The 14,973-nt window shown below is 42.4% G+C and overlaps 1 protein-coding gene across 4 annotated transcripts in view; it reads right to left on the minus strand.

The window, feature by feature from the left end:
* CACNA1B (calcium voltage-gated channel subunit alpha1 B) overlaps positions 1-14,973 on the minus strand; it is a 240,728-nt gene that overhangs the window by 143,510 nt on the left and 82,245 nt on the right. For all 4 annotated transcript variants that reach the window (XM_075259127.1, XM_075259126.1, XM_075259129.1 and 1 more), the window contains exons 4-6: positions 5,516-5,607; positions 3,771-3,923; positions 1,361-1,551 (exon numbers count right to left, since the gene is read on the minus strand). In XM_075259127.1, coding sequence (XP_075115228.1) covers positions 1,361-1,551; positions 3,771-3,923; positions 5,516-5,607 — 436 coding nt within the window. The remainder of the gene's footprint in view (positions 1-1,360; positions 1,552-3,770; positions 3,924-5,515; positions 5,608-14,973) is intronic.

A 14,973-nucleotide genomic window follows, 5' to 3' on the forward strand; every position in this document is an offset into this window, starting at 1 on the left:
ATGAAACCTTCCGCAGTCACACTCACTATATACCGTAGTCAATCGTGCTAATATGGCTGTGTCATCCAGTCCTACAGGGCTAAAGGAGGAGAGGGAACCCAAACTCTTGTGCCATTCCCCACTGTGCTCCCAGGATTCAGTAGTAACCCATAGAGTTGTTGGGACTCTTAAAGGGGTTATAACTTACTATCTCCAACAGTCCCATAGACTACGAACGTAGCCTCAATCAACTTCAACTTGATCTGCTTCTGGAGACATTAAGTTGTGGAGACAACAAGAGGGATGTAATACAGTGTTGAGGTCCTCAAGGGGAACATTATACCAGGTGGGTGCCACAAGGAGTCATGATACTGTGTTAAGGCCACTTTAGGGGCATTTTACTATGTGGGCACACAAAGGGACAAGATGGCCAAAGGGACATGGGTGGGGTTCAAAGCACACATTATACTTAAATTTTCAGCAATGTTCTGCATGTGCAGCAGATTTTGCCCTTATTTTGGTCCCAGGAAAGTTTGGAGGTATGCATATGAATTTGGTACAATGGTACTGCTTTTGAGGAGGTATTATATAGGGATATACAGAGTTATCTTGCTCTGCGTTGGTCCCATATAGACTATATGTATCTGTCCTATGGAAGGAGAATACCCTACATCTCCTTCCCCCATCCACCCAAGTAGTAGCTGAAAGTGATGTAGCATCAAGCAAGTTCAAGGGCCCCATTCCACTTAGAATGGGCAAATCCTTGCCTATATGATAGTAGCGCCATATAAGCAGTTATATTTTTGCTATCAGCCACTGTGCACACAGAAATGTCTCGGAGCCTGCGTGGAGTGATTATAAGCACAGAAGAAAGCCTGCTCTGAAGGACTTTACATATAACACCCATTTTTTTTATTTTAATAAAACTTGCAGAAATTCCGACAATAAGAAAGAGGGATTTCTGTTTTCCGCCTCTCGCCACTACATCGGGCGCTTCCACTTTACAGCTAATTGGCACATTTCTATTCAAATCTCAGTGTCGGCTCCTTGAGCCATTCAACAAGCAATGTTATCCTACGCAGGACAGAATGTCCTAGATATCCCGTATGCCTCGAGAATTATAATCTCCCCCATCACAAGATTTGTAGTCGTGTCCCCTATTTTTATTAATTTATCCTCCACAAATACATCTGGTTTTCAAGTTGCAAAAACATCCTTTTTGATGTACACAGCTATGAGAAAAAAAAGTAACCCTTCACCAACATAAACATAAAAACATCCTTATGGCCCAAACCTGTTCCAGATCCACCAAGACCATCCTAACGACCAAATAAGTCAAGACTCATAGCTTTGACGTCATTGTAAGCCCTTTATCACTTACGTTATAGAGGATGTCCGTCCATCCCTCCATGGTAATGCACTGGAAAACCGTCAAGACTGCAAACAGGATATTGTCAAAGTTAGTGATTCCAAAGTTAGGTCCTTTCCAGTATAACCGGCACTCTGATGTTTCGTTGTCGCAGGTTCGAGCTGGTGCTTCTTCTCCACATGGGAAATCAGCAACAGGATCACCTGTTCATTGTAGAGATACAAGGGGTTAAGGTATTTCGATCCCAACCAATAATTTAACTAGATAAGATTTACATACAATATATGTGTAGAAGCCTTGGGTGACCAACTTTGACCAAAAGTTTGAAGGCTCATATATGGCTTTTTTCTTGATAATCACACACTATGTATCATAACATCCAGCTTTGCAAGAAAATGGGGCACAGCTACATCAAAAGTTAAGAAAACCCAAACCAAAGTCCTAAAATGGATTTACTAGGACTCCAAAACCATTCCTTGTAAAAGGAAAATGAGTGCCCTCACTGTGTGACCTAGTGGAATAGCATCTACTTCGAGTGGTCAAATGGAATAGTATTCACTCCCTGGTGCCCTAATGGAACAGTGGCTACTGCCTGCTGGACTTATGTAAAGGCAACCACTCCCTGATGACCTAACGAAACAGAAGATGTTCCCTCAGGGCCCTAGGGTTATAGCATTAACTCTCTGGTGGCCTAGAGGAAAAGCAGACACTCCCTGGGAGTCTAGTGGAAAAGCAGCCACTCGCTAAAGGTGGGCTGAATTGAATGGCTGAGTTGACTCCCTGGGGTCTTAGTGGATTAGCAGTAACTACCTGCAGGCCAGGTGGAATAACATCCACTTTCCAATAACCTAAAGAAATAGTAGCCATTCTCTGGCATCCTAGTGGAACAACAGTCACTCTATGGTGACCTATTGTAATAGTAGCTGGTCCCTGGTGGACTAGTGGAACAGCAGTTACTCCCTGGTGGCCTAATGGAATAGCAGATGATTCCTGGTGGACTAGTAGAACAGCAATCGCTCTCTAGTGACCTATTAGCATAGCAGCTGGTCTTTTGTGGCCTAGTGGAAAACTTCCTGGTGGCCTAGTGGAACAGTAGTTATTCCCTAATGGCCCAGTGGAATACCAACTGTTCCCTGGTGGCCTAGTGAAAAAGCAGTCACTCCCTGGTGACCTACTGGAATAGCAGCTGGTTCTTGCTGGCCTAGTAGGACACTTCCTGGTGGCCTAGTGGAACAACAGCCCCTCCCTGGTGACCTAGTAGAATAGCAGCTGGTACATGGGGACCTAGTAGAATAAAACATGACTTCTTCTGAGCCTAGTTAACGAGCTTCCACCCTGATTAAATAGTAGGACATTGTCTACTCCTTAGAGTACTGATTTTATCACCTGATGTATAAGATGAATAACTTATCCTCATGTCATAATCATAAACCCATTAGCTTAATAAAACAAATTGTCCTTTCCTAGTAATGTACCCATAACTTGTAGGTATTAATGTTCTATGAAGCAACATCACACTAACATTTGGGTACTCAATGTCATGCTGGGGTTCTCCAGACCATGACATGGCTTAGTGACATTTGTAGACATGTTGTAGGAACTATGCCAAGCCTTATAACAGTATCACGTCTATAACAATGACAGGAAATCTACAGTATGTCCTTGAATATATTAAAATGACCATACTTTTGCTGGAACAAGACATTGAAAAAAAATAGCATTGTTTCTGGTGGAGAGAAATTGGAGCAGCTTGGACTGTCTAGCTTTCTGCTAATCCGTTTAAGGCCTGGCACACTCTCTGCTGGCCACATAAGGAGAATCAGAGGGAAAACACATCTTTGGATTATCTCAAATTATTCTAATTTCCAGAGGTAAAACCCAGAGAGTCTGTCTATGTGATACAGTAGAAAGTTATTAACACTGCCTGACATTGGTCTCTAAGCTTCCTTGATCTCCAAAAACCCTCTCTAGATAGGGATGGGGAGCGTCTCAGAGATGCATGCCGACAGATCTCTCATTTCCTGGAGGTCACTTTCCAGTCTTAAAACTGGGAAAGTTAGACAAAAGAACAATTAATATAGTCACAAACAGCCACAACAAGGCTCTTATGGAGATCCCAATCTCTTTGATAGAAATATTCGAGAATTCATGAAACAAATTATGTAACCCTGGTAATATCGGTCATTTGCATGGGATGAGGGGGAGGTGCTAAATTGTGTATATTGGGCTTATCGGATTGGATAACCTTGTCTCTTACAGGTTCCCATCAATCATAAGGTTTCCAAGTGACCCAATAAATCTTCTTCCTTCCCCTCAGAGAGTCACGTTGTCCAAACAATAGATGTCAATGGTGTCAATGAAAATATGAAGCTATGCCAGGTCAATGGCTAAAGATGTATTAGATGAGCGCAGTAATTCTCACCTGTTTCATAAGAGAAGCATGTTTTGTGGAACTTTCCCATATAAAACTCCAGTCCTATAATAGCAAACATGACAATTGCAAAGAAGAGGAGTAAGCCGATTTGGAGAAGGGGAACCATGGCCTTCATGATGGACTTCAACACCACCTGTAGACCTGAAATGTGGAACACAGGGATATTAGTCTGACATCTACATATAAGACATTCATATAAGCTACAGATCTAATTGTAATCCACTTAGTGGTGTAACTATGTGAAGCTCATGCCTGAGACCTGACTTTCCATCAACCTTTCACAGGCTTAATGGTTTGTCCAGAAGTAGGCCAAAAGGACCACCATCATTTTCAACTTATTTTTTCTACCATTGCTACCAAGCATTCAAACATGGAACCACTCTTACTGTAAAGAACCCTTCCCTGTCTTGATGATGGATGATTTGTCCAATTGGATGATATTTTGACTAAAGCTGAACTAAAACTAGTAGATTCAATGATAGGTTTAATTGGTCAGATTGATGTCAAAGACCATGTCTGGGATTGTAGATGGTTAAAAAACTAAACAATCCAACATGTAGATGCTTCTATTGTTCAACCCCAACCCCAATCCTAAAAAAAAAAAATGTATAACGCGTCCTTCCACTAGCCATTGTTGGACTCTACATACGGGGGAAGGGACCATTTGGATCTCCAAGGATTTGGTGTGACTATAACATTTCCACTTTTTGTAGTCAAAGGTATTGCCAAGAAAGCAGAAAGTTTTCAAAAAGGGTCAGAATGATTTAAAATAATTTCTTCCTCGCCTCACCCCACTGATCCCCCGCTGCTCTCATTCCAAAGCTTCCTAAACCCCCTGCTAATCTCTTTCCTGTTCCGTCTCAGCACAGAAATGCGGCTGCCTAGCCAAGTCGGTCACTGCTGCAGTCAGTAACTGGGTGCAAGATGATATTTCCATGCCCTGAAAATAGGCATTAACTGGGTACCTGGTAAGTTTGGAACAGTAGCTGAGTGGATTTTTTTCAGAATTTTTTTTCTGATCCAAAAATTGCCAAGCCAAATTTTTAAAGGGATTCTACCACTAAACCAACATTTTTTCTAATTACCACGTCGGAATAGCCTTAAGAAAGGCTATTTGTCTCTTACCTTTAGACGTGGTCTCCGCGATGACATTCCTTAGAGATACCGCAAAATGCACATAGTGCACATAGTGCGCAAATGAGTTCTCCGCAGCAATGAGGGCGGGCCCCAGCCCTCAAACAGTGATGGGGGCATCCCCACTGCTGCCCAACATCTCACTCCAGCGACGCCTCCATCTTCAGCTGCAACCCCGCCTCTTCTGTCTTCCGTCTCGGTCCAACCTCCGACGGCTACACAGTACGCTTTTGTATTAATGGCCATTTTTCGGAGGCCGCTCTTGCTCTTTGTACTTCAATACAGGAGTGTACTGCACAGGCGTCTTAAGGCTAAATTTCCCCACTGTGGGACTATTAAAGGATTATCTTATCTTATCTCTTATCTTATTCCGACGTGGTAATTAGAAAAAATGTTGGTTTAGTGGTAGAATCCCTTTGAGCTCTTGGAGATAGTTGACTAACCTGTCATTGATGTAAAAATATTTCAAAAATTGGATTCATAATTCATTTAATAGAATCAAATTTGAGAAAGTGTATTATTTCTATGTCCAAATAATCTGCTATTTTCAGCAGTGATTTTCTATATTAATTATCCGGATATGGAATTAAGATACTTACTGGGGATCCCCGAAACTAACTTCAGCGGCCTCAATACTCTGACTGCTCTCAGTGTCCGCAGGTCAAAATCTGTGCCGGCCGTTGCCAGTATCCTGCATAAAAAAATAAAATAAAATTATTGAACAATGTTTCAGTTTTCACCTCTACATTTCTCTCGCACTTGCAACTTGATCGAGTACCGAGAAAGTGTTTGTCAAAACTCCACTGGAACGAACCCGACAGAGGAGATAAACATGAATTATTCATTGACTATCATTCCAATAACTATCAATATTTTATCATTTATTTATACAGTGTCCAGAAGCTGCATATACTGTACCGTACTAAGAGGGTGATCCTACACATCGGGCGTTCTGCAATGGGGCTGGGAATCTAACTGAAGCGAATTATGAGGACAAAAAAGGGCATCTCTCCCATGGAAAAAAAACTAGTAAACATAATGATATCCTTACACATTAGACTAAATTCGCTCACAGACGACTGCGAGATCAGTATGGTAACCATGTTTTTTCCCAGATAGCACACTGAACCATTAATTTCTATAGACGCATGAACATGACCATGATTTCCATAGATCAGTGTGTGGGTCGGGAATCCGTGCCGCAAAATATAGAGCAGGTCTTATTCTATTCAGTGTTTGCAGAACAGACTCGCTCATAGAAGCCTATGAGAGGCTAAAAGCCACGGACGGCACATGGATGTACACTGTGTGTCATCAATGTGCTATCCGTATTTGTGGACAAGCTAGGGACATCATTAGACATCTCCTGATGACACACTGTCCATTTTTGCGAACATACAGCACTGATGCTTAAGACACTCTGATGACACACGGTCACTAAAACGCTCACCGCCGCGCACGGCCGGACCCGGTCTATGGTTTCCGTCTTCTGCCATGCAGAAGACGGAAACCATAGAACGGAGACCCCAAACGCAGGTGTGAACCCAGCGTTAGTAAGCACAGACCACTTAGGGAGGGTTCACACGATGTCTTTTGGCTTGTAATCTGGCACGTCTACGCCGTGGGAGCTTTTGCGGGCCGTATACACTCCCACTGATTTCAATGGGAGCGTGGATCGTATACGCGGCGCTATTTTACGGCCGTGATTTTTCAGCCGCAAAATAGCGCCGCGTATACGATCCCGGCTCCCATTGAAATCAATGGGAGCATATACAGCCCACAAAAGCTCCCGCGGCGTAGACGTGCCAGATTACAAGCCAAAAGACATCGTGTGAACCCTCCCTTACAGTGTGGAGTTTAATCCAGTCTTTATCTCAATGAGCAGACAATACACTGCTTTCTACCACCAATGGTATAACTATAGAGGTTGCAAATTGCCCTAATGTCTAAAGGCTGCAACTTAAGTCGGCAACTATTTATAGAAAGATTATTGATAGAATGTGAATCGGCTCGGAGGGTTCCCCTATGAAGAAGACAACAGCAACAGCGAGTATTGATGAGATTTTAAGCCACCCACACTTCACTGCGAGGCTGCTTCAACCTGGGACTATGTTTGATATATTTTAATAGCAGTAAAGAAAGAGTTTGTGACACAATGATTCAGCCGTGGAGACACAAAGCAATAAGTTTCCTCCTTGGCGATCTCGGCTGCATTTTAGTGAGAAGATTTAGATGAAATGTCGAGAAAACTCTGCAACGAATACACAATATATGTGATCAATCCTTCAAGAAAACTTGAAGAAAAGCAATCTTTAGCTTTGATACAACATAACTCCTGAGATGTTGCATGCTCAACTATGGCCACTTAGTCTAGTCAGGAACATTTCCCCTTTTTGTTCTATAGAGACGCTCATGGCATCTTGGAGGAACACCAGTTTTTGTTATGTAGTGACATGCAGCAAAAGTCTATATTGAGCCCCGGAGTCACCTTCAAGGCATGAAAGACCCTCTTATTTAGAGCATCGATGATGCTATACAGTGGTAAGCTACACTGCATCATGGAGGAATATGGATGTAGTGAAGACAAGAAGTTGGATAGTATATAAAGCAAGCTGCCGATGTCCCTTGAATATTCCTTACACACATATGTGCTAGGCTTGGCCAGACCTATGCCAATGTGTTTTCAATGAGGTCAGGGTAATAAGCTGGTGGTGAAGAGAAGACTGGGCATATTGAAATCCAACATGTCCTACCCTCCCTTTGATACCTGAGTTGGATACCCAACATATAAGATTGTTGACTGTTCCTTCCCCGTGTATGGGTTCTTTCATGATGGCTTCGCTGTACTTCCTGCTGATGGCGACCATCTTCAATGACGTCCAGGACGCAGGCCCTGGTCATGTTAAGTCAGGGACGTCACACAAGTAGGCCTGAAGCTTGCCCGGAGAGGTAACATAATTTTTTATGTTCCCTTACCTCTCCTGGGCCTCCTGTGATTATACTCCGGGGTCTTTTCAGACCCTTGAGTATAATAATGTTTGTGTGGCTGCTGCCAGGATCGGTAAGTAAGTAGGGCCTGTTACCGCCTGGAGTAACTCCAGCCAGTAACGGCCTATTAAAAAAAAAAAAAAAAACGCAGCGGTAGCCCGGGTCCCTAATGTTCCAGGCCCTTGTGGCAGCCGCTACCCGGGTAGTTACACCCCTGGTGTAAACTTTTTATATGTTTGTGTAGAGTGCATAAATTTTAATTTTTGATAAAAAAAATTGTTCAAAAAATAGTTGTAATAGTTTATACTACATAATATGTATTGAATATGTAAAATCAATAAAAATATTGAAATGAAAAAAAAAGTTGTTAAAAATTTAAAGTGGAAACAAAGATTTACTGTAGCTCTGAAAATGTCAATTCAGTATGATACTGAAAATTTTACTTTAGCATAATCAACAATTTAACATGTTTTCCGCGAGCGAAGACGCGGGTATTCTACCAGTTATCTCTATAAAGTTCCTTTCCTAAATTACCCCCTTAAAGAATGAAGAACCCATCATATGAGAACTTACTACATTCCCTCCCATCTCCTGCGCTTGCTGCATCCACTAAGGATCCATATGACCATTTTTCAGAGAGACTCACATCGATCAAGCAATTAATGAGATTAACTTTGCAAGAATTAATTCAGGACTAAGTAATGTTCTTATAGATAATGTACGGAGTATTTTTGTCATATTGTTATGCTCTCCAGCCTGAACTCGGCGGAGTTATTGATGACACAATTTGACAACGCACATTGATCTGGAAGCTATATGGGGTTTACAGAATTAATCTCTGAAACTTTCCCAATGACACTTTCTGTCTCTATCCCCATCTACTAGGATGAGACAGAAACATCATGATATGATGTAGACTAGTGGCAGACTATGGTAAAATACAGTCATACTGGGTTTTGTGACCCATTGAGACCAAGACTTGATCATTCCTGATCACAACTCAAGAGTTCAGGCCCCTTATTCTTTAATTATAATGAGTGTTCTAAGGGCCATGTGTGGGTTCTGAAACTTTAATGGTTAACATGGTCTTTATAGTAATGGGTTACCCCCAAAAAAAGAGGGATATGGCAGCAAGAAACCCCATAAATCTCTTGAATAAGCATGATACATCTTGATAGAGAAGTGACCATACACCGACCAGCCCTAGCATTAAACTGTTATGAATCACAATGGCTCCTTTCATGGGATGGAATATTTTGGGCATCATGTAAACAGTCAGTCCTGAAAGTTGATGTGTTAGAAGGAAGAAATATGGGCAAGCATATAGATGTCAGTGACTTTGACAAGGGTTGTGATGGTTAGACGGCTAGGTCAGAGCATTGGACCAAAGGTCAGAGCATTGGACCAAAGGTGGTCCAAGGATGGACAATCAATTACGGGGTCATGGTCACCCAAACCTCATCAATATAGATCCTATTCTTGCAATTTAGAGGACTTAAATAACCTATTACTAATTTTTCACCACCAGAAACCACAGAACCCCCTTGGAGGTCTTATAGAGTCCTTGCTTCAATGGGTCAGAAATGTTCTGGTGGTAACAATATTAGCCAGTTGGTATATATGGAGAAGAAAATATAGTGACACCCCTATAAAACCTGTTATGTTGGTTACATTGGTTGTTACCCAGCTGAATAGAAGATTAGAAGATGTCAAATGGAGAAGACTTGCTCTTTGGGGGTTAATCTTTTTTTGTACTTTTTCTGCCTACACACTTTGTCAGTCAAGGAGAGAGCCGCACCTACATGAAGAACACTTAAGGCAACCTGCAGTCAATGCGACCACGCTACAATTTTTCATGGCTACAGAAGGGTGAAAGGTTTCTGTCTGAGAAAACATGGCCGGTGCTGATGTTATGAAGAGACAACTGCGTCTGGGATTCCCATCGCTTGTCTGTCTCATGGGGCACGCCGTGTGATCGGTCCCAGCTGCAGCGCATCATATGCGTAAGCCGTCAGACACACATACACAATATACACACGTCCCCGAGGGGCTTGTGGCAGCTTCGGTTACATCACACACTGTCTCGATTGCAAAACTCTGCAGCAGAATCATCATGACCTGCCTTGTACACACCGTAAAATATGGTTAACCCCGGTTATCCACAGCAGGGATTCTGATCTTATATAGGCTTCAATCCTCCAAAACAATATCCCTTATATTGTATGAAGGTAAAAGCTACAAAAACATTGGAAAATAACATTAACTATCCCTGGAAATCTTTGCATCATGGGAGTAGCTACAGGAGGTGCAAAGATAGCAGCCACACCCAAGCTAAAAGCCCCCCTGCAGCATAACCCCCCCCCCCCCCACCACCAGAATAATAACTGCACATCAATGGGGGGACCAGTTACAGATTTTACAGTTAACATCGACGTCCAATCCCTCCGCACAGTGTGTAGCAGCTACCAAGAGCCGCCACTATTCTGTATGGTCGATGCACTATTGCAGACAATATGGTGGCACATTTTTGCTAAGATACTACGTTGATTGGTCATTTTGGCTGGCATAGTGAGAAGGCATTGTGGTTGGCAAAGTGAAGGGGCACTGTGGAGCTGAAATGGTATAAGGGCACTTAGGGGTACGGTGGCTGATATAGCAAGGGGTGCACTGTGGCTGGCATACTGATGGGGCATTGTGGCTAACATAGTGAGGGGGCATGTTGGGGCTGCAATGGTATGGGGGCACTCAATAATTCTTAGGGGCACTGTGGCTGATATAGCAAGGGAGAATTGTGGCTGGTGTAGTGAGGAAACATTGGAAAGGAATAGTAACAGAGATCTTTGGTAGGCAAAGAGAGGGGGCATTGTGGCTGGCATAGCGAGAGGGCATGGTCAGCCATACTAAAAGAGGCACTTTCGCATAGGTAGAAGGTAATAGGGGCATTATGGTTGGCACATGGGGCATACTGTTTTTTTTATACATTACTTTCTGTACCATATATGAACCTGAATGTTACTTATGCGGTACATGTATGTGCACTAATTTAGTATGTTTTTATGCCCTTATTTATGGATGTCTCACATTGAGATTACAAACTGACCATTTAAGTTATTTTTTGGCTAACACATGCTATGAATAAACTAAAAGCAGCCATATTTTATTACCATACTGCCTGTACGGCCCATGGACCAATAAAAGTCCTATCGGCCAAAGCTCTTCTAATGTAAGAAGTCTAAAGTACTTGACTCCCAATGGTTATGACCCAGGTGGCAGCTGACCAACAGTGAATATCGGAAACCAGTACAATTTACTGTATATGGAGACTGAGAACATAAAACCTATAGTGCTTATCAACCCATTGTGGATTTTGGACGAAAAGTGGAAAAATTTTGAAATGAAAAGACGTAGATGCCTCCAGTGGCCCATTTTTGTCCTATTGTCAGCTGAACATCGTTGTCCTAAGCCAAGAAGCCATTGCTCGGTCAGCGTTCCCTAAGGAAAAGTCAGTTGAGGAGAACTCTTTGTGTGTATCAGGATGGGAACATTTGCTCCATAAAATCAACGTCAGGGGAGACATAACAGATTGGCTGTTTATGAAGACCATAGACGCGGTATTGCTTTGCCCAGTGGCTTGGATCCTATCATTACAATGACATTGTGACACACAAGATACAAAGTTGTTAAATTTCGACAGCCTTGATCTAAGTTACGGCTGGCAACAAACAAAAAGAAATATTGGCTTCATTTTCAATGAAAATGACAGAACGTTGAAGACATTTTAGAAAAAAAATTACGGAAAAAATATAAATGTAAATGACCTGCATTCAGTCAACATTTCTTTTATTGGACAACGCCAAGTTAATAGTGAAGGCGTTGAAGACTGTGGAGTAGGATATAAGACATAGAATTAATGTTAGCTTATCTCCAATCCCCCTTCACTGCCTTAGGGTGCATGCACACTACGTAACGCCGGGCGTGTATGAGAGCCGTACACGCCGGCATTACGGCAGACTGCCGAACACTTCCCATTCACTTCAATGGGAGCGCTCGTAACAGCGGCGTTTACGAGCGCTCCCATTGAAGTGAATGGGAAGTGTTCGGCAGCCCTGCTGTAACGCCGGCGTGTACGGCTCTCATACACGCCCGGCGTTACGTAGTGTGCATGCACCCTTAGTGGGTTTATTGGGGTTAGCCCATTCTTGGATATGGGGGGAGTTAAAGGGGTTAATTTAAGGTAGCTGGTGGTAGTTAGGTGTAACTGCGCCCGGATATACCCTCACCTGACAAGTTAATGGTAGATCCCTATGTGTTAAAGGTGTGTACCTGACTCTTCCTCTTCCTCTTGACAGCCCTCGCCAGAAGCGTTTTCCCGCCCTCCCTCCCCTTTTTGTTATTCTGATGTTATTTTGCTTCTGTTTGTGTTGAGTTTTTGGTTTGTTCAAAAGTCACAGCTGGCGGTTGAAGTAGGAATGCCGGGATGATGGCGGATTTGTCCACAGGGATAACCGCCCTGCGGCGGACATATCGCATCTCCCGTATGAGTATGATGTAGCCACGTAGGCGTGGTTTATTGCGTCACAAGTTGTTTACGTAATTGAAAGATGACGTTATTGGTTAACGTAAATAATCAAATAATAATAAAGCTGTGGCCGACCACGTCCACTTGAGTTTTACATTGTTGTACAAGTCGTTATTTCACGAAGGGGGGGAGATCACATGGTTTAGCGCTGTTTAGTCTACACAGTCTTAAAGGGACTTCCATTTTTAACATTTTTTTGTGTAAATTAGCATAAATAGTTAATCATCACTTAGTTTTACTAAATCGTTAATTCCTCCGCTTATATCATTGAAGGCTTTCACAATTGGGACTGAGCTGTAGCATGGCCATGTGACCAATGAACATGATGTCACTTCCTGAGAAGTAGAAAGCAGTCGGTTCTTAAAGGGGTTGTGAAGGATTAGAAATTATGGCTGATTTCTTCTTCTCAGGAAGTAATCTCATATCCATGGATCACATGGCTATGCTACATCTCAGTCTCCTTAAAACGAATGGGACTCCAGCATGGCATTGAGAACAACGGATGTGATGTCATTTCCTGAAAAGCAGAAATCAGCCATGTTTTCTAATCTGGAACAACCCATTTAAGATGTGTGACCAAAACCTTAAAAAACATGGCGGCTTTCTGCTTCTCAGGAATTGGCATCACGTCTGTTGGTCACAAGGCAATGCCACAGCTCAGTCCCATTAAAATAATTGGGACTGCAGCAAAGGCATGCGACCAACAGAGAAGAAGTCACTTCCTGAGGAATTCAGCTGTTTACTAATCCTGCAAAATCTGTTTAAGATTTGTCAGCAGGCCTGGGAATCATAAATAATCCCCTATCCACAAGATACGGAATAGCTGGTGGAGTTCAACTGTTGGGAGCCCGACAGGTCACAAAAACAGTGGTCCCAATGTGCCCCCATACATATGTATGACATGTTGCTCCTTTCAACTCTATGGGACTGCCAAAAAAGGTCAAGTATTTTCCTCAACAGTTCCATAGAGATGAATGGAGTGAGACCTTCGGTACAACCAACCCTGACCCAAAGCAATGGAAGACAAGCAGGGGCATAACTTGAGGGGGGGATAGAGGATATGGTTGCACCAGAGGCTGGAGCCTTAGTGAGTGCACAAGGTGTCTAATATGAGGATACATTATACTTTGGCATTGGTGTACAGGAGCTTCATGTGATGCTTCTGGAGACCAGTAGCTGCCAAACACTTCTGATGCAGCTTAACTTTTTGGAAAGAATAAAATCGAACCAAAAAATCCAGGCTGACCAAACTATTACATGCTTTGGTAGACTGGTATACCGGTAGCTAGTCAATCAATTCAGTCTGTACTTGTTTACAAGCTGTCCATAGAACAACACAGGAGGGGGCAGATGGGATAAGAAAAAGTTGTAAATTATCAAGAAAATGGTGTGAGCCAGGTAAGAAATATCACCTATTAAAGGAAGTGAAAAGAAATATAGCACCTTCCCCGACCCTTCAGCTTAGATAGTTACACTACGTGTGTTACTCATCTGTGTGGCTCACAGATGTACAGTATAGCCTCAGGATAACCAAATCTACAGCTACTCGACAGCTGAAAAAATGAAGGATGACCCTTGTGACATGACGGCAAGTCACGGGCAATAACACCGCTGCAGTCATGTTGGAATGACCTCGTCTTGTCATGGCTAGCAGAGAAGGAATTGCCCTCAAAGCAATATTTGGCTTTATTATATCAAAATATAGTAGTTTTAGATCGAATTATATTTTCTTCTAGTTATGGTTATTATTCTGTACTTGATATTGATATAGGTGGAGCAAGAACCAACTCATGGACTCTTCTGAGTGTTGAGTAGATATGGCCTGTCATCTTGATCCCAGACAAAATAATTGAGTTAAGGTTTGACTTGGATATATGAAGAATGTGAATAATGGTGAAATGGTCATGCTTAAGAAGAGACAGAAGAGACTGGGCTAAGTCACTGGTGTCAACCATCAGAGCATTGAGTAGTAACATGGAAAGGTTGGCGAGTTTGCTCATGGATGACTGGTAATTCAGCTGAAACCTCCAGAATGTATTATATGAACCATCTGCTGAAGTTGGACAATGACTATATCGATCAGTTGACCCTCAGAGCTTTGAGTACTCACATAGAAAGGTTAGAGAGTCTGCTCATGGATGACTGGTGATTCAGCCGATACCTTCCAGAACATATCAAATATACCATCTGCCAAAGTCCAACTATGGCTATATCAAAGGGGATCAGTAGACCATCAGGACTTTGGAGAATTTACATGGAAACGTTGGCAAAGTCCAAGGAATTCCATAACCAACCAGATATATTTGGAAATGTTGATCAAAAGACCTTTAGTTCTTAAAGAATAACAATAGATAGACAGCCAAAGCCTTTAAGAAACTTGTTATTTTTTGTAACAGTCATGTCAAGGTTTTTGTAAATTGGATGTAAGAAGACGATAATATAGACCATTCTATGTCATGTGAGACATTGTGATCTTCATGTCACACAATA

The sequence above is a fragment of the Leptodactylus fuscus genome, chromosome 11, assembly GCF_031893055.1.
Source record: "Leptodactylus fuscus isolate aLepFus1 chromosome 11, aLepFus1.hap2, whole genome shotgun sequence".
NCBI classification, from domain to species: domain Eukaryota; kingdom Metazoa; phylum Chordata; class Amphibia; order Anura; family Leptodactylidae; genus Leptodactylus; species Leptodactylus fuscus.